This window comes from Ursus maritimus, unplaced genomic scaffold, assembly GCF_017311325.1.
Source record: "Ursus maritimus isolate PB19 unplaced genomic scaffold, ASM1731132v1 scaffold_15, whole genome shotgun sequence".
Lineage (NCBI taxonomy): Eukaryota > Metazoa > Chordata > Mammalia > Carnivora > Ursidae > Ursus > Ursus maritimus.
In genome coordinates this window covers 16,650,577-16,665,652 of record NW_024423897.1, presented here as the reverse complement: position 1 = coordinate 16,665,652, position 15,076 = coordinate 16,650,577, and the positions used below count along the sequence as shown (strand labels likewise).

The 15,076-nt window shown below is 49.4% G+C and overlaps 1 protein-coding gene across 6 annotated transcripts in view; it reads right to left on the bottom strand.

The window, feature by feature from the left end:
- ADAM19 (ADAM metallopeptidase domain 19) overlaps positions 1 to 15,076 on the bottom strand; it is a 79,398-nt gene that overhangs the window by 35,394 nt on the left and 28,928 nt on the right. For 5 of the 6 annotated variants that reach the window (XM_040630363.1, XM_040630366.1, XM_040630364.1 and 2 more), the window contains 4 exons: positions 14,866 to 14,944; positions 9,064 to 9,140; positions 1,378 to 1,570; positions 639 to 704 (listed from right to left, as the gene is read on the bottom strand). In XM_040630363.1, the coding sequence (XP_040486297.1) occupies positions 639 to 704; positions 1,378 to 1,570; positions 9,064 to 9,140; positions 14,866 to 14,944 (415 nt within the window). Of the gene's footprint in view, positions 1 to 638; positions 705 to 1,377; positions 1,571 to 8,716; positions 8,826 to 9,063; positions 9,141 to 14,865; positions 14,945 to 15,076 lie in introns of all 6 variants that reach the window. The other variant, XM_040630368.1, reaches the window with a different exon arrangement.

Genomic DNA, 15,076 nt, shown 5'->3' with positions numbered 1-15,076 from the left:
GTAAACAGCTATTCCTTAGGTCAGTAGTTCTCAAACTTGCCTGTGTCCAGAATCACCCAGAGGGCTTGTTAAAATAGGGATTCCTGGCCCCTGGCCCCATAGATTAGGACTCAGCAGGTCTGGAGTGGGGCCCAAGAATTTGTACTTCACAAGTTCCCAGGGGCTGCTGATGCTTTGGGAACCATGGTTCTCATTTGGCACCAAGGGGGTTATAAAAATGGACCCACACATGGGCAGGAAAATTGTATTCAATCAGATGACTGAGAATATACTTATTATCTTTGCAAAAAAAAATTTTTTTTGAAATTTCTATGGAGAATTTATGGGTTCCCTAAGAATAAGCACCAAAACCGAAAGGTACTCAGATTCAATTTAAGAAATGTTAATATAAATAACGCTGGTTGCCCTGATTTTCTATCTAATTAATGTATTGAGCCAGCAGAGATTTTTTCCTTGATTTTTTTCCCCAACTATGTTTGAAATAGCAAAAAGAGCCCTCGGTCAGATTTAAGGCCCAAATCACACGACACACTGGAGAAAGATGAATGTTTCAGCATTTCCCCAAAGTGGGTGAAAGCCTGGAATGGAAGCTATCGAGAGAGTAGTTTTTCCGCTAAAACCCATTGCCTCCCCCTTACCTCTGCATAATCAGCCACGAGGTAAAGCTCCACGTACTTCATGGAGTGTAAATCTTCCCGTTTCATCTAAGAAAGAGATATAAACAGATCAGAGCTGTAGAAATGGTGGGCATGGCTTCATTTCAAAACAACTGCTAAGAAATGGTGCTAGTTAATAAGCAGTGGACCTCCTCACTAACTTTACATTTGATGCTGGCTACGGTCCCATTACCCTCACTACACCTTCCGCCCGCCATCTTGGTTATCGCTGGGGCTGCTCTGGGACTATGAGTCCAGTCCTTTATACTCAAAAAATTATGAGCTGGCTGGCAAGTACAGGGGCCAACATACTGTGAGGGAACATGCTGACAATCAAGTTCCCAAAAAGCATTTAAACCACATACCTCTATTTTCAGTATACATAAATACAAGCACTTTGTGCATATGGTTAAGTGGTTATTCCAAAAGGGGAGGCATATTTTTTTTCTCACATTTTAAAGTTTCTGAAATAAGCATCTCAGGGTATTTTAAATGTCATAGTGTTTTTCCCAAAAGTTTTTCCCAAAAGCAGTTATTCCATCCAAACAAGGGTATCTCACACAACAGTGAAAAAGATAGTAACTTAGAATTAAAAAAAAAATAAAGGTTATTTCCTCGTTCCTGGCCATCTCCTTTAATTTAGAAATACTCCTGGATCCAAAGTAAGGATCCGCAGAGGGGAAAAACCTACCCCCAGGTTGACGCCTGCATTGAGACTCACCCTGCGAGGTCGTTTCCTGGTCTGGTTGGTATAATGAAGGACCCAGTCCCTGGTGGTGGACTTGGAGTACTCGACCCCACAGTTCCCCAGGGGCAGCTTGAGATGTTCAGATCTGTAAATAAGGTGGTGGCCCTCGCTGTCAGGGAGGGGCTCGATGATGTAGCTGAGGTTACTGCTCACCATGATCAGTCCTCTGTCAACGGGAGAAACAGAATCTCTGGTCAAAGATTGTAGTCCTGGAAAAGTCTCTTGCTCAGGCCTCAGTTTCTCCATACGTGAAATGACACAGTTGGTTTTGATCATTGGTGCTTAACTTTACTGTGGGGTCACGCACCGTTGAGTGAGAATCTGATGCAAACTCAGACTTCCTCTCCAGAGAAATCTGCACATGTACATGAAAGGTGGTACACAATTTCAGGTACTAAAAGCTTATTATGAAGAAGCTCAAAGGTTCCAAAAAGGCTCACCAGGGACAGTTCATAATATAAAGGATGGTAAGACCAGGATTCCAAAAAGCTTCCCAAACTCAAACATGGCATATGACAAATCAAAAGTTGAAACTTATAGACTCAGAAAAAGATAGTCTGGTGACTGGAAAGGAAACCAGTGGCCTGGGGGTGAGAAAACCCAAGTTCTGGTCTTCCCTCTAAATGTTAAGCTGTCAAATGATCTTCAATGAATCTCTTAAAAAAAAAATCACTCAGTTTTCCCCCTGTGTAAATGCAAATGACAATTTACTAATTTAACAGGGCTCCAGATGATTAAATGGAAAGATTTTTGTGTACAGAAGAAACCAAAGCCAGAGGCATCACTGACGGCTTTCCTACCAGCCCCAGTCAGGCTGCTCTTCACTGAAGTGATGACCACAACCAAGGACGGGAAACTACTCTTGGCTCTTGGTTACAGATACAAGCACTGAACTCAGAATAAGCACATGTATTCATTCATTCTACTCTTCCACTCACTGAACTCGCAATCTGTACTAGATGTGGTGTAGACGTGATCGCTGTCCTCGAGTCATTCACAGCTTCATCAGAGGACAGTCATTCATTCCACAAGTGTTCCCTGAGCTCCTGCTATGTGCCAGGCATCAAACTAGTTGCTGAGGACGGAGAAGAGAACAAGACAGATGAAGCGCCTGCCCCCATACAGCTTAGACTCTGAACCTGGGAATAAATCACTAGAGTATGTAACAGAGACAGCAAAAAGATTTCATCGCCCCAAACACTGATGGACTGGACACAGCTGCCTGGGAGCATGACATCAATGAGGCTTCCGAGAGAAAGAGTGCATTGACCTATTCTTGGTCGCTATCCCAAATAATCCATGGAAGGGTGAGTACAGGCCCGTGTAGCAGGCATCTGCCATCCTTGATGTAGCCAAGGAATGCACTCAGTCAGGGCTCCAGGGGAGGAAGAAGCCCAGTAATAAGTCCCAGGGCACCAGCAGCATTTCATGGGCTCCAAAACCTCAGGCCTTCATCTGTCCAGAAAGTTCAAAAGGCTAAAGTATCTCCAAGTCACTCTTTGCCACTTCAAACTGGCAGGACCTCTCTCTGGCTGCCCCAGTTTCCACCTCTGCCCCTACCCCCTCGAGTCCCCACCCAGGTTTTGCCCTTTGGGAAGAGCCTGTGATGCCTGTGGGAGAGACAGCGCCAGGCTCTGATCAGCAGCAGCCTTCCTGGAATCCATCCCTGGCTGACCTCATTCCGGTGCCAGGGAGCCTGACGACTTCCCGGCTGCCTCACCCAGGCTGACACAGCAATCTGGGACCAGCCCCGTGGCAGGACACCCAAGGTACTCCCTGAACAGCTGGGGGTGGGAGAGGGGTGAAGAGCAAGGGTCACATCCGCTCTCGAGTCCAGACAGGAAAGGGCAGAGGTCAGAGCCACCGTGGGCATCCTGTTCCCAAGCTTTCTTCTCATCTCGGCTGACCAAGGCCCCTCCCATGACCTCAGTTTCCCCCAATGGCTCCAAACATTGGAAACAGAGGGCTTGACAGCAAGTCGGATGATGGTTTTGTGCCCATCAGGTTGTAGCTGCGAAGATAACACCCAGTGAGTGGAAACTTCCACACAGGAACCAGGAAGGTTCCAGTGTGTTGACCCAAGCCTCTGGGTCAAACAGAACAGAGGTCAAGGCAAAGCTTGGTACATGGTGAATAAGAGTAATCACGGTGGCTATATAGAGGCTTTGCTATGGTCCGGGCACTGTGCTGAGAATTTTCTTCTTCACACTAACATTCCTGATCCCCGTTGTACAAATAAGAACCCTAAGGCTAGGTGAAGTTAATAAACCGACCCAAAGTCGCACCGGTAGTAAGAACTCAAGCTGTCTGGTTCCAGGTCCCACAACCTGAACCACGCCCTCGCACTGCATCTGTCACAACAGCGCTGTAGAGTGGATCAGAAAGATATCCCGGGTTTACAGATGGCTACAACCGACTGTTAACTCTCCACGGAGGTGCGATCGCCTGTCGGAAGTAAGACAGCAGTCTGCTGGGAGATAACAAGACAAAGGAGGCATTTAGTCCGCTTTTCATCGTTAGGGGCCATTTTTTGTGAGTTAACCACATGCCAGGCACGGTGCTTAACAATCATCATTCTTTTTTTCTTTTCTCAGTGTTATAAAGCACCATCATGAGTCCCATTTTACAGATGAGGAAACTGAGCCCCAGGGAGGTTCCATCACAAGGTCTGCTGGGTATTTGGAGCCAAAGATTTAGGGTCTGGCAGTCTCGGGGCCGTCTGCCTCCATCACTGAGTTCCAACCTTGCAGGTCCAAGAGCTCCAGGATCAGAGCTCCCAGAGTTCCCTAGTAGACTGTTCTGTAGGGTATATTAACACTACAGATGTAGGACCCTCAGATTCTGTGGCTGGAGCACCTACACCGCGAACAAGCCCCGTGGTAATTCCCTGCACAGGCACACTCCGGAAGTCTGGCCTAGCCCGTCTTTTCACAAAGGTCCAGACGACTCTGGTTCAGGGAGTGGGCAGATAATAGGGCTCAGAAGGACACTGAGAACTCGTGGCCGCTCCCCTCCCCTCCCCCTACTGTGCTTCCTGGTAACTTGCCCCCCTGGCACAGCTGCAACCCTCCCAGATTGCCTGCTTTGGAGGAGAAGCTGGCACAGGCCCCATGACTTCACAGTGAGCACCAGCTTTGACAATGGTGGGCGTAGGAGGGGATTTCTTAGAATCTATTTGCTGTGGCCCTCCCCTATCACCACCCCCAAATCCTGCTAGCTGCTCTCCCCTGAGCACCCACAGGTCATTTATCTTTCCAGGAGCCTCAGTTGATTTAATTTGCTAAATGTAAGCCGTGGCAGAGCTCCGCCAAGGGGCACGGGAGGGGGGCCCAGGAGGCTGGGTGGCTGGGACCTCACATGCTAGCTCCATTCCACTCTCCACTCTATTGCTCATTGTTGAGAGCTTGATATAAATGAAATTATAAAGAGGAACCCTGGCAGGGCAGGACAGGCAGACAGCAGCGAGTGAAGCGTGCTTAACTCTTGACTGACCATGGGACTCACCCAAATGCACCCTTGAAGGACCTAGCCAAGAAGTGCTTCCTAGGAATGTGTCCATTCCTAGGGGAATGTGAACCTAAGGGGACACATCCCATGTCCCTACAACCAGAGCTGCTCTAAGAGGTATTCCCCTTCTTTCTCTTCCTTCCCCACCCCGCCCCAATCTGCATCCAATGAGAAGGAGGTAGCTGGGGGCATCAAAGGCAGCACAGAAGGAAGAAGGCACATAGGTGACACACTCCCTAGGGAATGGGGTGGCAAGGGACAAGTGGAGAGTGTAAGCTCAGGAGGGAGACACACCTGGGTTCAAATTCGGGCTCTGCGGTTGACTAGCATTGTGCTGGGCAGCTCACACCGTGGCTGTGATAACTGACTGAAGTAATAGGGAGCCATTCTGTAGCCATCCAACACACATATATGGAACCTCTGATGTGCCAGGAACTGTTTTAGGCTCTAGGGAGGCAATATGACCGAAAAGAGTCCCTGCTCTCAAAGAGACTGCACTCATCCCCTAATGTAAATCCACCAATGATGTCACGACCGTTCCCACTTTATAGGCGAGAAAACCGACACTGGAGAACTAGGTTTTAGAGCAAGACTGGTTTGACTCCAGAATCTACTACACCTGTCATGACTTAGCGGAACCGCCCCACGTGGGCTTACTCTGTGCCGGACACAGAGGCAGTGTTTATTCTGTGTTCTTCAGAAGGAAGGCCAGGTATTCAAAGGCAGAAGGCCATGCCCCTCCCTGGCAAAGGGGCAGACAGGGATGGCCTGCTGCAGGTGAACGAACCACCTCCTTCTGCCCCAGGCGCCCACCTCCCTGGGACCGTGCACGCTCGGCAGCACGGAACTTCCAACGCTCAATAGTCCTTCGAGTGACCTGATCTATTTTCTTTTTCAGATGAGAGGAACCAAAGCCCAGAGAACAAGGAGCTTGCAAGGTTACCCAGTGAGTTAATGTTAGAGCTGGGGGCAGATACCAGTCTTCTGGTGAACAGGCTCCTCATTCCCCAGTGGGGCCCTGACACAAGCCCCCACCCCCACCGCCCACTCACAGCCCCTGCACCATGAGCACTGTTTGTAAAACTGACGAAGGCCCACGGGGGACGCCAGTCCAGCCGAGGCAAAGAGAAGGAGAAAATGATTCGGGGAAGGCAAAGCTCAGAGATCACATCGCCAGGAGGTGTGGAGCTAGGTCTCAAACTCAGGTGTCTTGACTCTAAATTCTGAGCTCCTTCCAGGCCATCATGCACACATTCTTACATATTCTCTCGCGTTCATTTCCAATCTCATGGTCTCTCTCCTGCCCTCTCTCACAGATCTGAGTCCTGGGACAAGGAGTCAGGTATAACCACAGTGAATGTGGGTCCCAGAGTTTTGAGGACAGAGCTGCTATCACATGATTTATTGTTTATCCTTGAAAGACGTTCTATGTAATTAAACTTGCCGGACATTCGTAGATAAGACACTATGCAGCCATTCGAAGAATGAGACAGATCTATGTGCGCCTAAGACATAATGTTAAGTGAGTGAAAACTTACAAGACGTTATGTATTGGGTAATCTTACTCGGATTAAGAAACGTCATGCCTACATATGATTATGTCTTTCAGTTATGTGTATCCCCAACAGTGGTTATATAGATGGGGAATGCAACTGGCTGGAACAGTGGGAGGGGGTAAGGAACTTTCACTTCTTTTAACTTGACACTTCTAGATTATTTGAATGTTTAACACATTAGTTATGCAATAATAATTTTTCATAAGCATTTTTGTTAAAAATAAACAACTTACCAGGAGGTAAAAAAAAAAATGTTTTACTGCAATCCATACCTCTCTTGCTCACAGAGAGTGAGCTGGGGACACATACACAAACATACACAGGCACACCGTGTCTCCTAGAACCCACAAGTTCACTCACGTTCCCTTCATCCCAGTACTGCCTAGATTTCTTCACAAATAACCGTTCTTCCTTACATTGATCCTATCTGTTACTCTGCAAAGCATTTGTGCATGCAAGAAGTCAGGTAGACATTAGAGGATGAGTTGTTGATCAGAGATAGACTGGGGGAGCCCGGATACCCACCATCCCTAGTGAAATGGTATGCCACATCTTTTTACTGGTGTATTTTATAAGTATCCATAGCTGCTGTGCAATTCTTAAAGGTGTCAGCGGCCCAAATATTATTATAAAACACAATATTACCTGCCAACTTTCTTTTTTTGCAAGAAATATTTCTAAAAGGATAAACAAGAAACTGGTAACACAATGACTGCCTCGGGGGCGGGGGGAAGACCTGGAAATCCTGGGTGAGAAAGAACCCTATCTTTCATTGTACCCTCTCTTTTATACTATTTGAGTTTGTTTTTCCTCTGATCATGTGTTACTGCTTCAATTAAAGTCACCAAACACAGCTTTGGAGAGAAGAGGGGGGCCCCACAACAATCTGGAAACTCTGGAAACTCAGGGGAACTCCTCTGTATTTGTATTATCAGCCTAAAGATTCCATTTGGTATAAATCCTACCTATTTTCTCCAATCACAAGGAGCATGTTCCCAGGAGAGAAGCACCATCACTATGGGGACTCGCCCACGGAGGCACGGCATTATGAGCCTTGGGGAGGGACTCGAGGGCTCCATGGGTTTCAAGTCTGCTGCTGCTGCAGCTGCTCCTTCCCTAGGGTCCGAGTGAGACATCTGGTATACGTCTCCGGCTCTTAAGCCAGCCGGGCCCACAGATGCCCTTAAGTTCTTAAGGTGTGGAGTGAGAAGGCTGGGAAAGTAAGATGAGTGGACTGCAGAGGGAAGCATGCAAAACACAAACACATGGACGGCTCACCCGGTTTCCCCCTGTCAGCACGGCTGCGGGAATGATTTACGAGAGGCCAAGCCAAGTTCCCACTGCTCCAGACCATGGACACAGAGGAAGAGGCAGAGAGAAGCAAGTCACACCTGCACGCTCCCTTTCTTCCTTCTTGGAACAGACATTGTTTACTTGCAGACTGCAGGTGGTGGTGGCTGGGCCTGTAAACACCACTGGGAGACCAGTTGGCTTGGCTCAACCAGGTCATCTGAGCAGGGGATTTGGAGCCACCGTTATGGTCTCCCAGCCAAAACTTGTTTCCTGCTTAATTCCCTCCGGCAGACGCACCACGAAGCCTTACAGAGGAGACATGGCCCAGTCTATAAACAAACACATGGGATCTGCAGCACGAGGGGCCTTGTACTTGCATGTGAGCCTGGGTGAAGCCTTAGCACGGCCTCACTGTTACAGGATGATAAGAACCCTGCATGTCTGTAGAGTGCTGTAGCTAACCTAACCCTTAACATTCTCTACCACGCCTCTCATCCTGAAAATTACCTTGCTTCTCGCTTCTCTTCCTCACTCCTCTTCTCACTAGATGCCCATTTCCTTTTTTACTGCCAGCTAGTTCTTCTACCCGAGGAGAGCAAAGGAGAAGTGGGAATAAGCACTCACGCTCATTTCAAGTGTGTGAACCATGACTTCTATTTTCTATATTCTGATGTTCTGACAGCTGGGGCCTTGCCCTTCTCAGGATTAGCCAATTCCTAGGGATGGTAAACAACTTTCAAATGCAGGCTCTCACCCCCTTGGCCAGTCCCCCTGCCCTGATCACCCCAGGGTCAGGTGGAAGACAACTTAGGAGCAGCCCCTATGCCCCAGGTCTCACTTCAAACGGGCCAATCCGAAACCAGCTAACCTTGCCTTGCCTGTTTCTTCCTGTAGAAACCACAGCAAAGACTCCTGCCCACATCCCCTCACCCCACACACCCTGAACGCCCCACAACCTGAACCGTATGCTTCCTTAGGTGCTGTGCCCCCTCCTCTTGGGATCTTGAGTACAGCAAACTATTTTTTCAATGACAGTCATCTCCTGATCTTCTGGCTTCACCATACCTAAATAATAATGAAATCTCAAGTTCCTCAAGAATAAAAAAGCTCAATCTCAGTGAATTTGTAGATAATCTGGGATTTCCCTGGTCTCTCCCAAGCTCAGTCCTTCTTAGAACTGGCTCACATACACTCTCAATGGACAGCGTCTCAGGGTCCCTGCCCAAGGCCAGCACTGCTTGTCCTAAAAATTCCATGCCTGGGGCAAGTGCCAGGCACCCCCAGCGCTGACAGGGCCCCTTACCTCACTCCCCGGCAGGTGCTGAGTGTCACGCTGGACTCTTCTGCCTTCCTCACCGTCCCGTGGTAAAAGCAGTGGTTCTAGCAAGGAGAAAAGGAGGGGTAGTCAGGCGAAAGGACACTGATAAGTACAGCAATGTTCATGTCTTGTGAAGGTCAGGAATGATTATATACGTCCTAACTTACAATCTGCAAAGAGCTTTCCAAGTCACCATTTTATTTGATCCTTGTAATAGTCCTGGGAAGTGGGGCAGAGCAGATGTCATCATCCCCAGTGAACAGATGAAGAAGCCGAGATTCAGAGAAGCAGAAAGGTTTGTTGAAGGTCTCCCTGCTAGTCAGAGAAGCAGGGACTTCAGGTCTAGTTCAGGGGTCTTGCCATGACACGTGGCCCTAGGCAAGGCTGGCTTCTGAAGAGCCTGCCTCCCTGCCTGTAGACTCATCTCTGGGACCCCCTGCAGAGTTGAGATGCTGTCCTCCCAGAGCCTCAGAATGTGATCTTTTTTGGAATAGGGTCTTCACAGATGGCATTAAATTAAGATGAAGTCATACTGGACCCATGTCCTTAGAAAAAGAGGGGAGGACACAGAGACCCCGAGAGAGAGAGAGAGAGAAGACGCCATTGGAAGATGGCAGCAGAGATTAGGGTGAGGCAGCTACAAGCCGGGGAGCCCCACAGACTACTAGGAGCTGCCAGAAGCTGGAAGAGGCAAGGAAGCCCCATTCCCTAGAGACTACAGAGGAAGCCTGGCCCTGCTGACACCTTGATTTTGGACTTCCAGCCTCCGGAACTGTGTCTTACATCCCCAAGTTCACTGTGCTTTGCGACAACAGCCCTGGGAAACAGAGAGCTCCCCCACTTCCCCACCTCCCCTGAATCCCTGTGTGTCTGGATCAGAGCCGATTTGGCAGCCGCATGCATGGACGCATGGAGTTCTGATGCTGTTCTCACATCGGCGTGTCTCACAGCCATCTGGTCTTCCCGACCTGGCTGGACTCCTCATGACCACGCCAGCTGCCGAGCGCCGCTCCGGGCCAGGCCCCCGGCTAGGCCTGGGAGACACAACAAGGGGCGAACAGGCACAGCTCCAGCCTTCCTGGGCCTTAGCATCTCGTGAGAGCCAATCTTAATTAAAAAGCCATACAAAGATCTAATTACAGACTCTGAAGAGAGGCTTGAAATAAAAGTTGGAGGTGCCAGCAGACTGTATCAGAAGTAGGGGGACCAGAGCATCTAAGAGGCCAACCGGGACACAGCGGGGAGCACTGAGGCACCAACCAGACCGAAAGGCTCAGCCCAGGACTGTCCCCAACACACAAGGGGCACACTCCTACAAACGTCTCCCCACATAGTTCAAGGGAGCTCAGCTGCTCAGAACAGAGAGAAGGAAAAGTCCCCAGAGCAGAGCCAGGTTCTGCAGAGGTGTTAGGAAGGGGATGAGCTATGAGCTGCAGACATGGGAGCTTTCTCTTTTCCCCCCAACGCCCAGGTAGGGCCAATCAGAAATTGCAGGCATCTGCCTATGGAAGAGTCCAAGCGAATCATCACTGGGACGATGCTTGCTTGTAGTCAGTTGTTCCTCAATCCCCAGCCAGTAGGGACATGACCCAGGACGCAGCAGACCCATTCGTCTGAATTCTCTGGCCCCACCTTCCGCCAGCTCTGGGCAGTGGTGTGGCCTGATGATTAAATTCAGGCGTTTTGGCATGGCCAGGCCAGATTACATGCACGCTCCCTCACCTGCCAGCGATGGAAGCAGTCCCACAACCTCTCTCAGACCTCCAGCGTCCTGGGTCTCTACCTCGAGAGGTGGTTGTGCGAATACTCTACATCAAGGACCCTGGCCCACAGGGGCAGGCAACGAACCTCAGTGATCATGATACGGGCATTCAAGTCTCCTTGTCAAAGGCAGAAGGTGGCCTCGAGGGAGCTGGAAGCCCACCAAGGGCCTGAATCCTCAGTCGTCCTGCACCAGTCCTGCGTCCTATGCAGCTGAACCGCGCAGCCAGACCACAGGCTACGCGCCAGGCCGGCCCTCAGCTCAGGGTCAGTGTCCGGACCACCGGTGCCCCTTCTCCTGGTGACAGCCCACTGGCCAGCAGTGTGGCTCGGCTCCTCCACCCATGCAAGGTCAGGCAGTCAGGAGGAGGGACTGGCAGCAGGCCCCCTCTTTGCATCGAACTCTCCTGGCCTTCCAACAAACCAGATCCCGACCTTCAGAGAAGCACGGAGGAAAGCCACCGCGCCGGCACCTATGAAGCAAGGGGAGGCAGGCCCAGCCCTCCTTCCAGCCAGGATTCCATCTGCTTGCAGATGCCAGCCTGTCGCACGGATCCCTCCCTCCCCCCAGATTCCAAGACCCGGAGACGCATCATCAAACGCCCAGGTTCTGAACTGATCCTCAGAACTCAGCCATGGGGCCACAAACTCCACAACCGGGATCTTTCACAGGTGCAAGAGGGGGCCAGGCCCACATGCAGTAAATGGGGTCCGCAGGGGTTGGAATGATGGAGAGTCAAAAAGCTCAGAAATGAGGGTCAGCTACAGTTTCAAAAATCCAGGTACCTCTACAAATCAAGAGAATTCAAATCCAGGGATGTGTGTGAAGAACCCCTGGGCTTCTTCCCATCCTTGGAGTGATGTGTTCACTGAGTGCTCTCGGAAATAGCTTGACAACGGACTTTTGTAACATGCCTTAAATTGACCGAGGGCTTTCACACACGCCGTGTGGGCTAGCGATACTTGCCAGTGACTGTTGTAATCAATGGGGGCTAACATCCGTGCAGCCCTGACTACTGGATAAAAAAGCTAATGGAGATTTTTTCCTTTAATTCTAACAACCTCATAGCCTTATGAGGTAGGTATTATTACTCCCATTTTTCTAAAAAGGGAACTTAAAGGTGGGAGAGGTTTCCAGTTACTCACAAGGTCACACAGCCAGGTGGAGACAAACCACAGCAGCCTAACTCTAGACTCGACAGCCTCTCTGAGCAAAAGCAGTCCCAGGAAAGTGCATAGGACTGGACTGGTCACAGCCCTACTCTCTTCTAGCACCAACAGGGACTTAATCCTAGTCTAAGCCTTGCCACTCACTGGTTATCTGAACGTAAACATGTTCCTTTCTCTCTTCTTCTCTCAAAATCATCATGAGTAAAATGTGGTGCTGGGAGAGATGTTTATAAATTCCCACAAAATTGGTGATTCATCTTACCCTTCTATAGCTCTGAGAGTCACATCTTAATACATCCAATTTTCTGATGAAGAAACTCAACACCAGTGTGGTCAAAAGGGTTGGTTAAGGTCACATAGCTAGTTAAAGCCAAGTCTACAAGCCTGGCTTCAGACCCCAAATCTGTAACTCCTACAGGCCCGGAGGATGAGTTTAATGGTTCCCAGGGTTCCCAGGGTTCCCAGTAACCCTGGCCAAGGCTGGGAGGGAGTGGCCTTCCACACTGGGGTCAGGCACAGCTAAATGGTATATTCTATTCTCGTTTCTTTTTGAAGTCCTCAGCTCCCAGATAAGAAAGCTGAGTAGGAGCTCCATGAGGCTGGGTGGGGGCTTTGCAAGAGTCCAATAGGAGGGGATGTACAAAAATAACGGGTCGTCCCATACTAGAGCTAGGATGTGCTTCGGTCAATAAGACCTTTAGGAAGGAGGGGCACTCTGGGGGTGGGGGGAAGTTCTCATCCACTCCTTTGTTTCTGAAAGGCCCTCACAGCATCTCTGCCTAATGCTGAGAGCACAAAGAACAAGTAAATGAACAGTCATGAAGTCATCGCATTCCTTCTCAGCTTCTCGGTCTGAGGGGGCCACCCAAGGGGGCTTTCACAGCAGGAAGTATGAGCTCATGGCAAACTTGTGCACTGAGACCCATTCTTGAGCTGCGGGTGGAGAAGTGCAAGAGCCAAACTCAGAGGACAGTGCTTTGTGAGGTCCTGGGGCTTTCGAGGCATGGCTTGCCCCCTCCCTGCCTCCCTAGAGGCAGAGAGCAGAGGTCTCAATGACGGAGGAAGTTTCGACCAAGGGGCACTGAAGAAAGTATGGAGCCACACCTGAATGCCCCCCAGAGATGAGAAGACATGGCCAGCTTGCCCTCTGTGGGTACCGGCCACACTGCTAACTCCTCCCCGCTCCAGAAAGGTCTTGGTGAAGCAGACAGCATGGATGGAACACAGCTCCTCAGCTACCTGATTACTATGCTCCAGACCTCTCAGATCTACCAAAACTTAGCGATCCTGTGTCCCTTCCCCATCCAAGGCTAATCTGATAAACTAACCTGAGCTTTTGCTGACGGAAAGTGGCTGTCGTTGTCTTTTGGACATCTGCACTCTAGCAGGGATATTTTAAAGATGGGCCATGTAGGAATCTCTGATTCCACGAGAAGCTGCCAGAGGAGCACTGAGGCAAAGGGACCTATCCTGCTGCCCTGTATACCACATTTCCACATCTGCATGCCACCAATGTCCATGACGTCCTGCCCGAAAGGCAGAAAACCACTGTCGCCCCTGCTGGAGTCCGTCTTCCCTCCTTCTCCCCCATCTCATCTGCGCAGTCTGAGAAGGATCACTCTCGTCTTGGGCACTGCTGACATTTAGGGCCAGATACTTCCCTGTTGTGGAGGAGCTGCCTTGTGCATTGTAGGACACTTGGCAGCATCCCTGGCTTCTACCCACTAGATGCCAGCAGCATCCACCTCCCAGCTGTGACAGTCAAAACTGTCTCCAGACACTGCCAAATGTCCCCTCCTTTGTTGGCTGAGATGGTTAAACAAATAGAAATTTTTAGGGTAACTGCATCTGGTTAAAATTGATAGAAATCATCATGAAACATATTTTCTTTGCACTATGGTAGTTACCCACCCACGCATTAACAAAAGTTTAAGTAAAAGAAACGATTTAAGCAAAATCACTCCTAGCTGAGAACCACTGCTCTGATCCCACCAATGCTAACAGGTCCCCCGGTAGGAAAAGTTAGCAAACCATGAAATGGGTAGAATTCACTTCCTTAAATGCCCACCAGTGGGGTGTGGTGAAGCAAACTAAAATGCATCCATCTGACAAACCATTTGAAAGACTTTTTTTTTTAACATTTTATTTATTTGAGAGAGAGAGCATGCTCGAAAGTAGGAGGAGGGAGAGGGACAAGAGGACTCCCAGCTGAGCACAGAGCCGAATGCAGGGCTTGATCTCACAACCCTGAGATCACGACCTGAGCTGAAATCAGGAGTTAGATGCTTAACCAACTGAGCCCCCCCAGCTACCCTTGAAAGACCATTTTTTACATGACAAATCTTTGTGCAAATACCCAAACTCAAAAACACCTTTGAGGGAAAAAAAAAATCCAATATGAAGATGGCAGCAAAACAAGAAAATCTGCATAACCTAAAATCACATTAAAAAGGCGGACTACAAAACCTTATCCATCCATATGGAAAAGGACCAATTAAACATCTGATTAAGTGAAACGGCAGGACTACTGGTAATTCATTTCTCTCACTTAGACTTTTGTTAATATGTGGGTGATTAACATACAACAAAGAAAATGCATGCTTCGTAATGACTGATGCCAATTTTAATCAGATGCAATTACCTAAAATACTGTTTGGCCATTGTAGCTAGCAGAGGAGAGGGCGCCCTTATGAAACAACAAATTCGCATAATGGTTCTCCTGCTTGCGCCCTTGGTCTTGGGTCAGGGCAAACAGTCCCTTCGGGGGAGGGGGGCAGTCTCCACAATGCGTCTCCTCACTCCCCAGGGGTGGGGCCAGGAGAGGCCACCTGTAGATCTCTGTTGACCTGAACTTACCTCAGATTTCAGAGTGGTGGTTTGAGGGTTGCCACTTGGAGTATAATGGGTTTCCGTGTAGGCTGGAGCAAAAAGGTGTCTGCAAAGAATAGACACAGACATTTGTCTCTTTAGGTGATGGCCTCCACCCTCCTGGAAACAGCAGCCAGTCATTCTAAATGACCCAGGAAGAACCACCCACCCATCTCCTGCGCTGAAGAAAATAAGCCAT